Genomic DNA, 18273 nt, shown 5'->3' with positions numbered 1-18273 from the left:
GGCGAGGTGGTGCACCCTGTAATCCCAACTACTCAGAAGGCTGAGGCACGAGAATCGCTTGAACCCAGGAGACAGAGGTTGCAGTGAGCCGAGATCGTGACACTGCACTCCAGCCTGGGCAACAGAGTGAGACAATGTCTCAGGAAAATCAGACCTAGAATCAAAATGTATAAGGGAGTCTTAAAAAAATGATAGGAAAGAATTCTAGTCAATGCACAAAGGAGGCATTTGCAAAATGAAGTTAGCCCAAGGTATTTCCCATTGGCTCCAAGCCACTGGAGGGAGAAAAGGGAAGGGCCAGAGAACAACAAACTAAGTATCTCCAACTTCAAGTAGAACAGCTTTTCCTAGAACAGCAGGGGGGCAACAAAAATTGCTCAGCTCAGTTCTGTACAGTCAGAAAACAGAGCCAGGCAAAAGAAAAGTGTTCAAGATAAAATTATCTAAAAACCTTTTACAAGGGAAATAAAGACTAGTCATAATCTATCCTACTTGGAATAGATCTCTTTGCTAAACACTTTCTAAGTTAAAGTTACTAGAATCTCCTTTTCTTTAGTTTATAACAAATATCTTCAAAACACAGTGTTTGTATGGGGTCCTGGGCAGCAGGGGCCAGAAGGAAAGGAAAATTAAAAGAGAAAATTGGGCCGGGTGCAGTGACTCATGCCTGTAATCCCAGCACTTTGGGAGGCTGAGGAGGAGTTCAAGGCCAGCCTGACCAACATGGCGAAACTCCATCTCTACTAAAAATACAAAAATTAGCCAGGTGTGATGGCAGGCGCCTGTAATCCCAGCTACTAGGGAAGCTGAGGCAGGAGAATCACTTAAACCCGGAAGGCGGAGGTTGCAGTGAGTCGAGATCACGCCACTGCACTCCAGCTCTGGGCTGCAGAGCAAGACTCTGTCTCAAGAAAAAAAAGAAAAAGAAAAAACTGGGCAGACATATGAAAGAAAGGTAATAGTATACATGGCTATGACCGCTACTTTACTCTTCCTTATGACTTCCTTATGAACAGAAGGTTTTACAGAATGGTAGCCCAAGATACCTCACACAGTGAGCGATCCTACACATTAATCTACTAAAGAAATTATAGATGGTATATCTAATTATTAGACATTGTGGCAAGAGAACTGAGATGAACTAAAGTTATTTTTTGGGAAGAAGCATGGGGGATATGCCCTCATTTAGAGTCATCTACTAATTAGTTTATAACTTCTCTGCCCACCAGCCATCTGCCCTTCCAGAATGGCCCCAGCATCTGCCTAGCATACGGCCTTCACAATTTCTGTCCCACTGACTAGAATGCACTTCTGTTACCTGCTATTCCCCTTTGAGACCTCAGCCCAAGCTACACTTCTTTAGGTACCATACTAGACCCCAAGACTACATCAGGTTCTCATCAAGAGTTCTCTCAGGAGTTCACCACCCACCTTTCCGCTACAGCATTTGACACAACTGTCATGCTACTTGTGGGGTTATTTAATTTGTGTACCTTCCCCCAATACACTGTAAGCCTTATACACAAAGGGATTCTAGCTTTGTTCCCCACTGCCCACCACTGAGTCCAACACAAAGGTTATACCAGGCATATATATGATGAATGAACAAAGCACAGGGTCATTATTTTAATTAAAGTATGTTAATGCCATCTGTTTTTAAAAGAACTGCTAAAATTTATAATGTGACTGGAGCTCAGCTGCCTCTTTAGACATCTTCTTTGTAAAGAAGAAGATTAAAACAAAATGGCTCAAAACACAAAGTCACTCAGTATTATTTGAACACAACCAACCTACTGGAATATGATATTAAGAGTATTTCATTCACTACCAATATTTCAATGGAAGAATCATCCACGTACTTTTACATAAAGTATCACAATTGTTTAACATTCAGTTTTTAATCAGCATCAAGTTCTGATGAAAATATGGAATCAATGCCACAAGTTAGGCTATAAAATGACCTTTTTGGACAGCAGCATTTTGCTGCTCACAGAAATGATCCACCCACACTGACCTAATGTACCAAAAGTTGGCAAAAATTGATCAGCTTTTATTTGTTCTTTAGAGTAAGAATCCTTCTTAAACAGGTACATTAAACTAGACATTTTCATTCTTCTCCTCAACTATCCTATAAAAGTAATGAATGGAAAAATGCAGCTGCCCATAAAAGACAAGGACTGAAATAGGTATGAGAGAGAATGCTAAGTCCCAACAAATAAAACAACATTGTTTTTGTGTTTTTCCCCTCCATGCATAAAACAGAAGTAAGGAGCCATCATTTTACTTAAAAGAAAAAAATAAAAATTCTATTTGCAACACCTGAGGAAGCAAAGAAAAAGGTAACATTCTCAGCCAGGTGCAGTGGCTTATCCCAGAAATTCTGGAAGCAGGAGGATCATCTGAGGCCAGGAGTTTGACGCCAGCCTGGGCAACACAGTGAGATCCCCATCTCTACACAAAATTTTAAAAGTTGCCCAGGCATGGTGGCACACCTGTAGTACTAGCTACATGGGAGGATTGCTAAGCCTAGGAGGTCAAGGCTGCAGTGAGCCATGACTGTGCCATTGCACTCCAGACTGTGCAACAGAGTAAGACTCCATCTCTAAGAGAAAAAAAAAGGTAACATTCTCAAAGTCCATTATTGAAAAAAGAGAGAGAGACAAAAGAGGCACAGTGAGTGTAAGCAATGATCTGAATTTCACTTGGTCTCCAGACCACTTTTTCCCTCCTCTCACTGCACCTCTCCCACCCACGAAAAGTCTTTCTGAAACTTGAAGATTCATTTCAATCTCATGACAGCATAATAAAAATGCTACTGGATCAAAAACAAGCTGTATGAGGCACTGAGTAGGTAGTTCAGTGCCTGCTTGTTGATACCAAGCGGATTGCTCTATTGCACCAGAGAAAATGTGTGTATGCTGCAAAGAAGCTTCTCTAGCTCAGGTGAAACATTCCAGATCACACAGAAGGCAACCCTGACAACTACCCCATCTGCTTAGTGGGAATGCCAACTTCAAGAAACACCAAACACTAAACCTCACTTAATATGAAGTTTGCTATAATGGTGAACACTTATGGTACTCAGTCCTGCTTAATCCTGTTTAATGTTTGCATCTGTGAGTCTACTGAACCATTAACTATTAGATCATCTATGTAAATTTATACAAATTTGCCCAACCAGGATCAAGCAGAAAAAAATTCCTTTTACGTAAAAAATTAACAAACATAAGCAACATTATTAGTAATATGAATATACATGTGGATAGCAAGTCCCAAGGGTACCAAAGGAGATGATGCACCTTGCAGAAAACACAAGAGATACTCATTTTTCCCTGTCCTCTCCATTTAAAGAGAAGTACTTCCAGGGAAGCCATCCTGAAAAGCAACGAAGGAAAAAAGCTAGGGAGAAGGGGAAGCCCGTGAGATTGTTAATTTTGGTCTTCCTATATTATGTGCTACAATGGGGTATTATCTGGTCTATTAGAATGGGAAGAAAAAAATAAACTATAAAATTTTACTTTTATTTAGTAGATTTAACACACTTCTAAACTAAAGTTGTTGGTTTAAATGGCTGGTCAATTTGTTTAACTCTGTAAAATATTCATATGTTATATATATGTAAATGTTAGAAGAAACACTCTCACTAATATCTTTCTCTCACACATACATATAGAATGATCTCTTCATTTCCACTGTAAGTTGTTTTTAATGATATAATAACTTAAGATGTAGATTAACTGGGCAAAAGGCATAAAATTGAAATATCTTCCCGCTTATGCTTGCATATCTGAAACTAATTTTTCTCCCAAAAATAAATGAGAAAGGTATGATATGACCAGCTCCTATCTCTTGATACGTCTATGCAAAATGGAAAAAGAACAGAGAAAAGAACATACAATTGTAAGCTAAAAGGTGAACTTAGCTTATAATTCTCTTTTGCAAAATCACCTATTCAAGAAACATTTACTAGGCAGCCATTAATGATGTGACAACCATGGTGTTCTGACTGACTGGACATAATCACAATTTGATATATTTGCAAATCCAGAAAACATCATTATTTTGAAGTTAACCCGTATTTAATTATTTAAGTTTTATGCCGTTAAGAACATAAGCTTGAATACTGAACACACTCTGTACAGTTTTGTACACTCTGTACAGTACAATTTTGTTGGCAACCAGCCAAATTTAGACAGGCTAATTATTTCAAGCATTCTCTTATCCATCTACTGCTACTACTTACTATTCTTGGTCCTGACACAGTACTCTAATTTTGTTTCTAGCATTAGACGCAAACATTCAAAAACCAATCACCAGCTTTGTTTTTAGATACCTTTTGCTATTCTCTTTTATAGATGTTTTTAGAGTGTTGATTCCCTTCTGAATCCCTGAAGCCCCCCTATTTCTTTAGAGAAGTTCACAATTGCAAATGAAACTCTTACCAACTGACCTTATCGGTAGAGAGCTATGAAGGGTTAGGATTCTAAGACTAACCGCTTAATGACCAAGGTCTATCCTGCAGAGTTTCACGTCACATCACCAGAGAATAAATACCACAAGACAGACACAGACATAATAAATACCTGATAAAAAACAAAGGAAGTTCAACTCCCACAAATAGCCCTGTTGACTTGTACCAGAAAAACATCTACTTCCTTCTCCTTTCACCATAAATACAGATAGGTGTTTGTCACTAACAGTAGGACACAATAAAAGAAAGTAACCACAAAATGCCAACCAGGAGAAGAAAATTTGGGTTTCTTTTTAAAGAAACAGGTCAGCCAGTGGACAAGACTGTTACTGTCTAGCACATATAGGACTATGAGATCAGAAAAACCAGGTGTAAATGCTAAAGTTTAGATAAAGACTCTATAGAGAAAAAGTGGCTGTCCCAGAGGAAGAGAACCTCAGGTACACAGGGCTACTGCTTCTCACATCAAATTCTGTGTTGAATACACACCTAGAGTTACACAATGGGGCGATCTTATAGGTACATACAGGCACTCTGAAATTACCATCATCCCATGTCTCACGTACAGACCTCAAAGTCAAAATCAGTTGTAATTTTGGATTTAAAAATTAGTCCAATGGAAAAACACATTGGCAACACAAAAATGCTGTATTCCTTTTTTGTTATGTCTTTCCAAAAGATGAGCAAAACAAAGATGAATTTTTCTCCTATTTTCTCAGCACTTAAATGTGACCTTCTCTCAGAGTAGTAACATAAATAATAGAAAATAGCATTTAAAAATAAAGTAAAGAGGCTGGGTGCAGTGGCTCACCCCTGTAATCTCAGCACTTTGAGAGGCCAAGGTGGGTGGATCATTTGAGCTCAGGAGTTCGAGATGAGCCTGAACAACATGGCAAAACCCCATCTCTACTAAAAATACAAAAATTAGCTGTGTGTGGTGGCATGCACCTGTAGTCCCATCTACTCGGGAGGCTGAGGTTGGGCCCGGGAGGTGGAGGTTGCAGTGAGCCGAGATCACGCCACTGCACTCCAGCCTGGGTGACAGGTGACATTCCGTCTCTTGGAAGAAAAAAAAAAAGATAAAGAAAGAAGATGATGCTAGAAAGACTTTGAAGCAAATACTCATTAATTCTATGTTTTATAATGAGAAAGGTTAGGGCATGGTATAATAAAAAACCCTGGGATATATACTATGAAGTTATATTTTCTATAGTTTAGATAAAAGAAAACTAAAGGTTAGAGGGTAAGTGACTTGCTCTAAGTCATAAAGCTAGCACTAGCACCTAGATCTTCTAACCTTCTGGTTTCCCCTTACGGCTTACTGTAACTTAGAAAATATTAGCCAAAGCCTGCTGGATCCACAGGTTTGATGATAATAATAATAATAAATTATTTTTACTTGTGGCTTAAAATTATACATTAAAGTTTCTACAATTCCAAGCTCAACAAATAGAAAGTCCTTTCCCAAGCCTATTAACGTGTAGCATGTGTAATAGGAAGATCTGACATCATTATGTCAGCTACTATATTGGTCATCAGTTGTGGTTTGGTCTATAGGGTCTTTTAAGAGAACGTCTGTCTTGTAAGGCTCAGACACTAACAACCACCAAAGATGGGAACTAGAGTCTGGTACTAGGAAGCACAGTTATAATCCCTCTCTTCTGTCACCATCACTTACCTTGATGGGTACTTCAGCGAGTAAGCAGCAGCCAAGAATCCACCTAGGTTGTGCCCAAGCAAAATCATTTTGTCCAATCCTAGGGCATATCGCCACTCTTCAATGGATTCCACAAACTGATTCTCCACTTCTTCTGCGTCACTGTCAAACCTGGGTCTACTACTTCGTCCAAAACCCAATAGGTCAAAAGCATAGACAGGTCTGTTGGTGCAAAGATCTCCAAAATTCAGTGCCCAAAGCCCAAGACCTCCTCCAAAACCATGGAGAAGGACGAGTGGAGTCTTATTTGAAATATTATGAGAGAACTTCAGTGTCCATATTTTATTTCCATTAGATATACAAACAGGTTCCTTTTTGTACGTGCAAGGGACACCTAATGAAAAATAAAAGAGAAATTCTGTTTCATTTTATTACTTCTGAGAAGTATTCTCAGAGCAACCAAAAATTACAAACCATCTAGTATCCAATCTCATGATTTTAGCCTTTATTGTCAGTTATTTTTAAAAAGCACATATTTTATTGAAGTAAATAATTCTAAATGACCATGTTTTATACCTAAGGAGGAGGACCTACCTCAGACAAGCCTCAAGTAACCTGTGGTCAAGGTCTTTGACAAGTCATATTACCTTCTGACTTCTTTCCACATCTATCAAATGAGGGTATTATACTCCTAGAAGTGGAGAGGAACTTAGTGGTTACTGAATCCATTATTTTAAGGTCTCTAGCTTTACAGACAATTTGTAGAATATTGCAAGTGTTCCACAATTTCAAGGTGGTATCCTTTTGTTAACTTTGAGTTGAAGTCAGACTCAAAGGCATTATTTTTCCTTAAAAAGCAATCATGAATTTAGGGTTGGATTAATGGTATCTATATTAAACACATAAGTGAAATCTTAAGTCATTTCAAAGTTTAGTTAAAAAAAAAGTTGACAGACTATTGTAGAAACTCCTCAGCATGACACACTTGGTAATTTGAGTCCAACTCTAGCAATCTCCCAGGAAAAGCAAATAATCACAATTTTATAGATCAAAACTCTTTTTTTCTTCAATGCTGTGGGACTAAATACTTTAAACACTCCAAAAAATTGCTTAAAAATGAAACTAAATTTAAAATTAATTTATATTTAATTATTAACTGAGTGCTGCACTTTAGACATACCCCTTAATTATTTATGCATATTCATATGTGGTAGACAAAACACTGGAGAAACAGGAGTTTCTGCCTTATAACCAAAGAAATAATCTCAGGTTTTGTATCCACAAAGTGGCAGCAAAGAAGAAACCTAACATTCATTCAGAATATTAAACAGAGCACATGCCCTCAAGTTAGGGGAAATGCCACTAGTTTAGAAAAGGGGATGCTTTGGCTTACGTGCCAAGCCAAACCACTTCAGCATTTTGAATACACACATCTGTATATTCCCATAAAAACCATCTGTTGAGCTGGGCGCGGTGGCTCACGCCTGTAATCCTAGCACTTTGGGAGGCCGAGGCGGGTGGATCACGAGGTCAAGAGATCGAGACCGTCCTGGTCAACATGGTGAAACCCCGTCTCTACTAAAAATACAAAAAATTAGCTGGGCATGGTGGCGCGTGCCTGTAATCCCAGCTACTCAGGAGGCTGAGGCAGGAGAATTGCCTGAACCCAGGAGGGGGAGGTTGCGGTGAGCTGAGATTGCGCCATTGCACTCAAGCCTGGGTAACAAGAGCGAAACTCCATCTTAAAAAAAAAAAAAAACCATCTGTAACATCTATTACAGAACTCATCCCACTGTATTAGTAGCTTACTTTCATGTCTGACACTAAAGCAGAGACTAATTCACATTCCTATTTGCATCCCTAGAACCAAAAGGTAGGGAATCAACATGCTTGTTAAATGCATGAATTGAGAATCTAGCACCCCTTTTTATCTCCTGGTAAGAATTTTTTTATTTTAGTAAATCACAATGACAACTTTCCCAGTTTTGTAGAAAGCAAGTTTACCGAAGTATATAGAATAGAAGTTCATTCTCTTGTTAAAAATCCAGGTAACGACTGGGCACGGTAGCTCACGTCTGTAATCTCTGCACTTTGGGAGGCTGAGGCAGGTGGATCACCTGAGGTCAAGCCAACATGGTGAAACCCTGTCTCTACTAAAAATACAAAAACTTGCTGGGCATGGTGGCGGGCGCCTGTAATCCCAGCTACCTGAGAGGCTGAGGCAGGAGAATCACTTGAACCTGGAAGGCAGAGGTTGCAGTAAGCCAAGATCATGCCACTGCACTCCAGCTTGGGTGACAGAGCAAGACTCCATCTCAAAAAAAAAAAAAAAATCCATGTAACATGGCTAATTATCCCTTCCTAAGGATATATCCAGTTATGGTCACTTACTCCTGAATCATTAAAATGCACAAACAAATTTATTAGTGGTAAAGAGAATGAAAAACAGGCATGGAGCCGGGAATGGTGGCTCATGCCTATAATCTCAGCACTTTGGGAGGCCGAGGCAGGTGGATCACGAGGTCAAGAGATTGAGACCATCCTGGTCAACATGGTAAAACACTGTCTCTATCAAAAATATAAAAAGTAGCTGGGCATGGTGGTGCACGCCTGTAGTCCCAGTTACTTGAGAGGCTGAGGCAGGAGAATTGCTTGAACCCAGGAGGCGGAGGTTGCAGTGAGCCGAGATTGCACCATTGCACTCCAGCCTGAGTAACAAGAGCGAAACTCCATCTCAAAAAAAAAAAAAAAAAAAAAACAGGCATGGACAAACATCTGCACATACATACAAAATAACACATGAATATGAACTGCACTACTGAATCCACTCCTTTAAAGAGTATCAGCAGAACAAAATTGCACAATAAATACCACTGCTTAGAACTATAACCACAGATACCTTGGAATGTCCTGATGGTACAAGTTTGGATAAATTTCAGTGCTCATAAGAAGGAAACAAAAAAGGCTTCCACACCACTATAAATACAGAATCCTTGAATGCTAGAACTAGAAGGAATTCTAAGGACCATCCTATCCCTTCATTTCACAAGAAATGAGAAGCTGAGCAAAGTGACTTGTCTAAGATCTCATAACCACCAGTGGCAGATCTGGGCCTAGACCAAGTTACCTGGGTCCAGTCTAGTATTTCTCCCACCATACAGGCTGCTTGCTCTGAAACACCTAGAACCTGTTCTCAAAGCATAGTCCCTGAGACTTTGAGGAGATCCAGGAAGTCAAAACCATTTTCATCATAACGCTTATAATACTAAGACTTTGTCTTTTTCATTCTCATTCTCTAATAGGTATACAGTAGTTTTCTAGAAGTCACCTATGTGAGTACCCATCAGACTGAAAGCAGAAGCAGATATGACAATCTAGCAGCCTTATGTCAAGCTAGACATTAAACAGATTTGTAAACATATAAACAATGTTACTCTTCTCATTACATATTTTTTGAAAGTATTTTTTGTGTGTTTTTTTTGGTACAAACATTATTTATTTTAACCTGTAATGGGTTTGTTACCATTATTTTTAAATAAATTAATATTTTTTATTATTCAATTTTAATTTTTAATTGAATTAGAAATGATAAATATTGGTAATAAGCCCATAAACAAAGCTCCCTGGAGTCCTTACTAATTTAAGAGTATAACAGGGGCCCAAGACTTACTAATGTAAGAGTATAACAGGGGCCCAAGACCAAAAAGTTTTAGAACTCCTAACCACCAGACCCTAACATTTCTGTACTTGCCAATGACATGGAAAAGGAAAAAAGTTCTACTGCAAACAATAAACACACCACAGAATCTTATCTCCAGTTTCAGGGCAATGAGATAATGAGATATATTGGACCTATCTTAGTACACAGTTCATTGTAACTTACAAGAAGAAAGCCTTACATTTTAACATCTTCTCTTCAGCTTCTTTAAGGTGTAGTGTAGATGTAGGGCACCATGTGGGGAGCCAACTAGTTAGCCATCCTGACCTAGAGCACAAAAAACAAAATACAAATAGGTGAGTTCATGCTCTTCTCAACTCCCAATTGTCACATGCTCAGAAGAAAAGCAGCACAGGAAACTTACTACCTGTGTGATGGTGAAGCTATGTGTGACAAAAGTGACCTATTATGTATAAAGCATGGTGGTAAGTACTGGGATACAGATATTCAACTTCAGCCTGTGTACTTACAAGTAGATCTCAAAGTCCATCTTATCTTCATAGATAGTCAGATTCCAAATAAACAAAAAGAGGATAAAATGGGCAGAACAAGAAAACACAAAAAATGCAACCCCCGCACTGCAAGACAGCATCTTTTTGGGGTAGAAGTGCAAAAAAGTTAAAGACCATGAGTAGATTCATTTGAATGATAGTTTCAAAGTGAATATAAAAGGTACGTCTATGGGGGTTGAGAAAAGAGACACCTTATTAAAATCTTTTTTGCAGGGAAAAAAGCTTCAAATCTTGTAAGAGTAGTCACATACCCCTAACACAAATGTGGGGGTCTGGCCTGTGTACAGTCTGCTTAGGGTGACCTGGTTAACTGTTAATAGAAATATAAAAAGCTTTGCATTTCAGCAAACAGTAGATGAATAGAATGACCAAAGCATCTGTCAGAAGACAGCACAAGAAAGAACAAAGATGCAGATCTGAGGCAACTAGTGAGGAAAGGCATGGGGAGGCTGGAACTGACATACTTTGCTTGTAGCCAACAAAGGAGAGGGTGAGCCTTCAACTCCTGGCCTGGCAGCCACAAACCAAAAGCTTATTATAATAACGCAGGGCCTCAGCAGTCATTTGACAGCAAGGGCTCAGCACATGGCTGGTATTATTTAAAATGAGAACTTTCTGATGAAAAAGAAATGAATTAGAAAAGTGAACTACAGCAGAGTCCAGATGAGAGGTAAGGGCTCAAATCAAGGCCTTGGCAATAGGGACAGAGACAAGAAGATGTGGTCAAAGAATATTTAAAAGGAAAACAGGTTGGATTTGATAATTGGTTGGATATAAAAAAGGTATAATAAGAGTTCCCAGGCTTCTGTCTTAGGGTACCACTATAATGATAGACAACACAAGAATAAGAATAGGTGTGAGTAGGAAAATGTGCTAAGTTTTGGAAGGGTTGTGATTCAACATCCAGCTTTTCTAACCTTTGTAGGTTCATCCTACAATATATCCCTTCACTGTAGAATTTATCTGGATATTATGCATAACAGGTGCTCAATAAATAATGTTTGTTGAATGATTAAGTCACTTATAATCCAGGGTATTCTCAGTCCAAATTATCCCCATTTCATAGATGTAAAAACTGAAGTTCTGAAATGTTAAGCACCAAGTCCAAGGGTATACAACTAGTAAGTAAATGACATAAGTAGAGATTTGAGTTTGATTCTGAGCGATTCCAAAGTGCTTTCTTCTCAAATGACTACCTTCCTTAAAATGTCTGAAGAGTTGCCCATTACCTACTGGATAAAGTCTTTATTTTCTCAGACCTGCACAGAAGGTACTTTGCGATCCATCCACAGCCTATCTCCATCCCATCTTTTCTTTTATACTTGTACTTTTTCCAGTACCTCATAGCTCTCAAATTTTCATAGGATTACGTGTCTTTACGGCTTTGCATAGCTCTTATAAATTACCAAGTCTCAGGTAGTTCTTTATAGCAGCATGAGAATGGACTAATACACAGGCCATTAAAATAAAAGAATCTCATGATTTTTAGAGGCTAAAAATAATAAACTATCATTAACATAAAACTCTTTTGTCCTTGACCAGGCATTAGGTCTATATTTAACCATAAAAATACGAAGTAGTACCAACAAGAAATTACTTACAACTCAATTTCATCCACTGACTTAAACAAACATCCCTCAAACCATATCACAATTATTTGTCACAGAGAATCAGAGGTCAATTAAAAAAAAATTACAGTGAAATGAACTATACTATTGCTCCAACTGATGTAACAGACAAATTGGGGCAAAGAAAACACAAATGTATTCTTTGTTTCATTTTTTTTAAAAAAATGACATTCAAAAATAATTCAGACTCTGAATACCTACTATGTACAAAGCACCAGAGTTTAAAAAGTTACACATCAGCCTGTAATGGAAGAATCATGCCTACCTCCGCCAACTTATCACTTTCCACAAAACCAACTTTCAAACAACAGGACTGTCTGTCCATGGATTTGCCTCCTAGTGACCAGCTCAACTCAGAGAAGGGGCAAAACATGTTTTCATGTTTGTAAGCTAAATGCATTACATTAAAAAGCAGGGATCTTCAACCATAAGAATAGGCACCAACTCTCTTCAGATTCTCACAGAAGCATTTTCATCAAAATGGTGATTTTTTAAAGCGGGTTTTTTCCTAAAGTATATTTAAACAGAAAAATACATATTTAACAAAACATAGCAAGATATTTTCACTCTTAATGGAATTGTAAAGATAGCACTCTTCCCCTAAGCCCTGACAAAGTTTCTGTCCAGTTTTACTTTAACCAGATGATTAAATGTTTTACAGAAACTATCCTCTACTTCTTTCTTAGAGACACTCTACAGGATTGGGTGTTATGTATACAATAGTCTCCAAGGAACATTTCCAATGAGTAAAAAGCTAGGGCCTATTTTTTTCCATCCTTCAGTTGATTCCTGTTTGTTCAAAGGTCCCATACCTTACCTTGCAATCTCTATTGCTTCAACCCTCTAAAACTTACTCATCCAACTCTATCTCTTGTCTTTGGGGTAAATAAAGAGACCCTTTGCCTCTTCCCCAGTGTATCCTATGCCATTCAGTGTTGTTCAGCATTCCTAGGTTTCATATACAGAAAACTGGAACTAAGGACACAGGACTGAAGCTTGTCAGCTATCACACAAGCTGAGGTCACAAAAATTCAAGGCAAAAAATAAATTCACACAGCCCACCTATAAAACAGTAAACTAGATTCAATGCCTCTTCCTCATAGCTTTGGAAAAAAATAGACAAGCAAAACCTAACTTCTCTATTTTATTTAAGGAGATAAGCAATAAACACTATCATCTATCACTGAGGTCTAAATTCAACAGTGACCAAAGTGTCAACTGTAATACAAAGAAAAGCCATTCACCACAGGGACTATAGCTTTCTAATAGTAAGCATCTATGACATAGGGAAAGCTTACCAATGCAAGCCAGAAAGTTTTCTACAGAGCCCCATCAGTTGGGCACTTACCTTATTAGTGAGGCAAAAGATATAAGCCCTAAGGCATCTAATCACAGAATTAAAAACAAAAAAAAAAAGGATTCATGTTTTATAACCACTGTAGTACAAACTGAGAATCTTTCTAGTGAGCAGACTTTTGAGTAAGAAACATTTTAAAAGATCACATCAGAGGTGGCAATTCTAAGGAAAGCCAGGTAAGATGTGCTTAACATATTAACAGAGTATATTTACCTAAGAATCTGATTTTAAGTATCCTGAGCAAGAGACTGACAATACTTTTCCCCTTAACTTCTTACCTAATCTTTTAAAAAAAATATTACATCATACTATACTCGATATCATCAACATGGAAGTTTCCTGGTAATCTCTGTTTTGTTATTTAATATATCTGACTATCTATAGTATTACTAAACCTGAATTGCATAATCTATAAATATTATGAAACAGTGAAAAAGGTTTCAAAGTATTCTGAAGAAAATATGCAGAAATCTGGCCAGTTTCCACACACTCTTGGCCACTTAAATAACATTTCTAATTAGGTTATAAGTAAAGAGGATTTCATTATATTACAACTTTGTTTAAAATGGCCTCCATTCCTATTCTGGTACAGTTAAGAGAGAAAAATCATATAAAATTATTATTGCTCTTGATAAACTAACCTAAGCACAGTATTCTACCTCATTTAAAGAAGCCATGGGGCTTTGATTTTTATTATAAATATCCAAATTAATTAGAGGTATGAATATATATATATTTACATTTATATTTATCTGAAATACTTCCTCAACTAACGAATAAAAACTTACAAATTGGGAATTGTAACACTTGGGTAAATAAAGACCTTTCTTGTGAATTGACTTTTCAAATCCTATTCTTGGGAAGGAGAAAGAGAAATGACAAAAAGAGTATTTGGGAGGCTGAGGCAGGAGGATTGCTTGAGCTCAGTCAGGAGGTCAAGACCAGATGCCTGGCACATGCCTGTAGTCCCAGCAACCTGGGAGAGAATAGAGGAGTGAGGGGCAAGTTGCTGAGGTGGGAGGATTGCTTGAGCCCAGGAGGTTGAGGCTGCAGTGAGCTATGATTGTGCCACTGCATTCCAGCATGGGCAACAGAGCAAGAACCTGTCTCTTAAAAAAAAAAAAAAAGAATATGGTCTCATACAGCTACAATTTAAGTGACTATCATGCCATTTTATTTTAGATAAATGATATTTAAGTTATTCAAATTATCACTGTTAGATCGATGACAACACAGGTCTTCTAATATATGTTAACACATTAATTAACAGTCTTTTAGCTGCCGCCCCCTGCCACCAACTTCTAACCTGTAACTTTTAAAGACTCAGAGTTGTAGTATAAGTGTTTTAGACAAGCCACGTGCTGGTAACACTTATCTCCCCCTGTTTCCTACCTTCCTTCACACAGTAAACAAACCATTTTAGAATCACTTATATGACCTCATTATCAAACATACTTGAAGAAGCCACATGTGTACTCTACTTAACAAGTCAGTGACATTTCTTTGCATCAGTTCTAAAATAAGTTCATTCACAAAATAATAAAGGGATTAAAACTAAAAATCTTAGGTCTCAAACTGAACAATCAGTTTCAATAAAATAATCTCTCCACATGATTTTTTTAATAACTCACAATCAGGAGTGGGAATTACAGAACCATGAGATTAGACTAATAATTTAACAATTAGTCAAGGCAATGCTTAAGCCAACATAATGTTTCAAGAAGAAGAACTGAGCTTTTTATATTGTTTAGGAGCAGGAAGGTAAAAATAAGGTCATAATCTGGACATGTTAAATTTTGAGGAATCAGGCATAAACATCTGACAATTAGAAACCACCAGAGTACAGAAGCGGGCTCCAGAAAAAGAATGAGATCTGAGTCATCTCCATAGACAAAATAGTTGAGGAAGTTTGCGTAAACAAGACAAAACATAAAAACAAGGATGATGACAGAATCTTGGAAAATGACTACATTTAGAGAATGAAAAAAAAGAGAGTGGTCTCAGGTAAGGTAAGATAAAAGGCAAAATGTAATTAAGACCTAGAATGTTTAATAAGAGTTTCAAAAAGTAGTAGCTATCATTATAGTAACAAACACCAGAAAGAACTCAAGAAGAAGAACTGAAAAAAACAGAAGGCCATTGGGATGTGGCAGTGAAAAGTTATGTGATTTTTTAAAGATGTCAGGTGGCAATGGTTTGGGAATGAAAGAAGGGAGCAGAGAGAAAGGCACATATCTTCCCAGTTTTTAAAAAGAGAGAAATCCACTCTCCTATCTCCAAGGCAAAGACCTGCATTCACATTCTAATGTAAACCCAGTGAGGAGCTGGCAAACAGACTGAAGCTGGGAGGGGAGAGAAAAATCCCTTATTTATACCTTATTTATAGCATTTGATTATTTCCATGGTGTAAATACTCCCACCATGGCCAATTTCAAGCTGCCAACAGTTGGCAAAATTCCTGAAAACATAGCTATGGCTTGTTGGTACAAATCAACTCCAGCATACAACTGCAAATCACCTCCTTTATGGTCTACCCTGCAAATGGGCAATTCTGTGATAGTTTTCTCTCAACTGACACTTAATCATTCTCTAGGACAACTTAAAGCAATTCACAGAAGTCTACCCTACTCTCATTACATTTAGCTTTCTCAACTGTACTGCAACTGAAAGAGGTTGGATGTTGAAAACAAAATGGATCCCCAGGATGCGGGTCTTCACTAAGTGCTACAAAGTAAAAGACAAGAATCATATTCTCCAAAAAGCCATCAGGTAACCATTTTATAACTTTCCTTTGTTAGTGTCATCTCCCTAACTAAAGGTCAAATGTCTTAAGGGTAGGGAATTCAAAACAAGAGTCAAACATCCCACAGGAGTCCCAATTCCAGTGACAGGCAGCAGAGATACAGGAAAAAGCACCTTAGATTAAATCCAGACACTTCAAAGGGTTCCAATCCAGTCCTACTACTTGCTGGCAAGCTGTTAGCAGCCTTTCCAGATGCAGTTTCAACTGCAAAATGGGAACAATAATACCCAGCACACAGGGTCAACCTTAGAATTAACAGGATTACTTCTGGGGAACACCCAGGAGAGGCAGAGGCTTAACCTTCTCTGCTTGCCTCCTTGGTACATTCAGGACATGCCAGTATAGTCGCTGGACACTGCTAAAGCGTATCGCCAAGAATACCAGGAAAGCCCACCTCTATCTAGAAACTATGGCTGATCAGCTGCTAAGGATTTTTTAATCATCTACCTCCGGTGACCTCCAACCATCACTCAAAGCCAGAAAACCCTTTCAGGTTGTGTCCTGGACTCCCAGGCCCCACAACACCAAAACCAAAGAGTCCACCTGAAAGTAGTGTCAAGGGTTAAAAATGTTGTGACAAACCAGATGAGAACACAACCTACCAATTAAGTTCCTACTGCGTCTACATAACATTCAACAGGAAGTTCATCAACAAACCTCAACAGTGGACTCATTCATCAAATAAACAAAACTCAAGAGAATAACTTTGTTTCTAATATTTCACAAGTTTTCCCCATACATCTTTCCAAATATCCCTGTCTTTATGGTATTTCATATTCTATCATTTAGGTTATGTTTCCCAGGCAAATTTCTCCAGACGTCTGAAGCAGAATCGATATCAAAAACTTAAATATATATGGGGGAAGTGTAGTTTACTTTCCGATATAAATGACGGGCCTTGAGAAACAAGGCAATAATCTCCAAAACAACTTAATTGTTCCACTCATTAACTACTATTCTTCTACTAACAAGTGCAAGAAGTCATTTAGGTGTAGAAAAGAATAAACTCACTATACCTGTATATCAAGAAGTTTCACATTAGACATCTGCCCTCCAACTTCCAGTTTCCTATATGTTACGTGTGTTCTTCTAAGGCACATGCAACACAGACTTCTCTAGTAAAGCCAGAATAATCCCAGAAGCGCAAACAAATAAGGGACAGTGGAGCTTTGAAGACAAAGACCTTCATCCGAAAGATGAATTATCACATTTGAACGTGGTATCTGTATCTTAAGGGCTAATTTTGTTTCTATGAAGCATCTGAACCCACAGCCATACACCCACTTCCCTAACTCCTTCTCCCCCTCCCTCCTTCCCGGCACCCCCGCCCTCCCGCCGCCCGCCGCCCGCCGCCCGCCGCCCGCCGCCCGCCGCCCGCCGCCCGCCGCCCGCCGCCCGCCGCCCGCCGTTCGCCGTTCGCCGTTCGCCGTTCGCCGGGCGAATTCGGGCCTCTGTCTAATCCTCCCCCAAAGAAGCACCGCCCCTTCCTCCGGCTTCGGGAAGGATCGCCCAGCGGCCGAGGCTGGACAGAGCACAGGTAGTACCTAAAGACAGAAGCCGCGCTGGGAGGCGGACTGAGTGACCCGGCAATTTCCCGCGCCTCGCAGTCAGGTGCAGGGTCGGCCGGGCACCGCCTGCCGGCCGCACAGGGGCAGGCCGGGTCCCTTGGCAGAGCCCGAGCCGGGGCGGCTGACACAACCGGGAGGACACTCCGCGCGGGGTCAAGGTTGCCTCCCCGCGCGGCCACAGTCCGGTTCAGACATCTCGGGGCCCTGGCGCTGACGGGAGCCTGTCCTGGGTAGAGCGGCGCCGGGACGCCTCGGGGCGCCGCGCGGGCTCCTGCCCGAGCGGGTGGAGGAAGCGGCCAGTCGTCGCCAGGCGGGCGGCGAGTCCTTGGTGCTCCTCGCTGGGCCTGAACCCGGCCCGCGCGGACGGCGCGCGCCGGAGACACACGAAGCCCCCCTGCCCCCTGCTGGCTGCGCTTACCTTTCTTCGGTGTCGGCAGAGTCCACCTCCTTCTCCTCCGCCGCCATAGCCCCCGCCGCGCAAGCGCTAGGAGTACCTCGAAGCCGGCTGACAGGCCAACTGGGCCGTCCCGGGCCGCCGCCGCCCTTAAGGCCGCGGCGA

The 18273-nt window shown here is 39.7% G+C and overlaps 1 protein-coding gene across 3 annotated transcripts in view; it reads right to left on the bottom strand.

Moving 5' to 3' along the window:
- ABHD5 (abhydrolase domain containing 5, lysophosphatidic acid acyltransferase) overlaps positions 1-18239 on the bottom strand; it is a 31100-nt gene extending 12861 nt beyond the window's left edge. For 2 of the 3 annotated variants that reach the window (XM_012470717.3, XM_064366973.1), the window contains exons 1-3: positions 18133-18239; positions 10028-10113; positions 6150-6522 (exon numbers count right to left, since the gene is read on the bottom strand). In XM_012470717.3, the coding sequence (XP_012326140.2) occupies positions 6150-6522; positions 10028-10113; positions 18133-18179 (506 nt within the window). In that variant the 5' untranslated portion in view covers positions 18180-18239. Of the gene's footprint in view, positions 1-6149; positions 6523-10027; positions 10114-17162; positions 17444-18132 lie in introns of those variants that run through there. The other variant, XM_012470718.3, reaches the window with a different exon arrangement.
- Positions 18240-18273: the final 34 nt, after the last annotated feature.

Source organism: Aotus nancymaae, unplaced genomic scaffold (assembly GCF_030222135.1).
Source record: "Aotus nancymaae isolate 86718 unplaced genomic scaffold, 86718_ANA_hifiasm-v0.15.2.pri h1tg000067l, whole genome shotgun sequence".
NCBI classification, from domain to species: domain Eukaryota; kingdom Metazoa; phylum Chordata; class Mammalia; order Primates; family Aotidae; genus Aotus; species Aotus nancymaae.
This window is presented reverse-complemented; position numbering and strand designations above follow the sequence as displayed.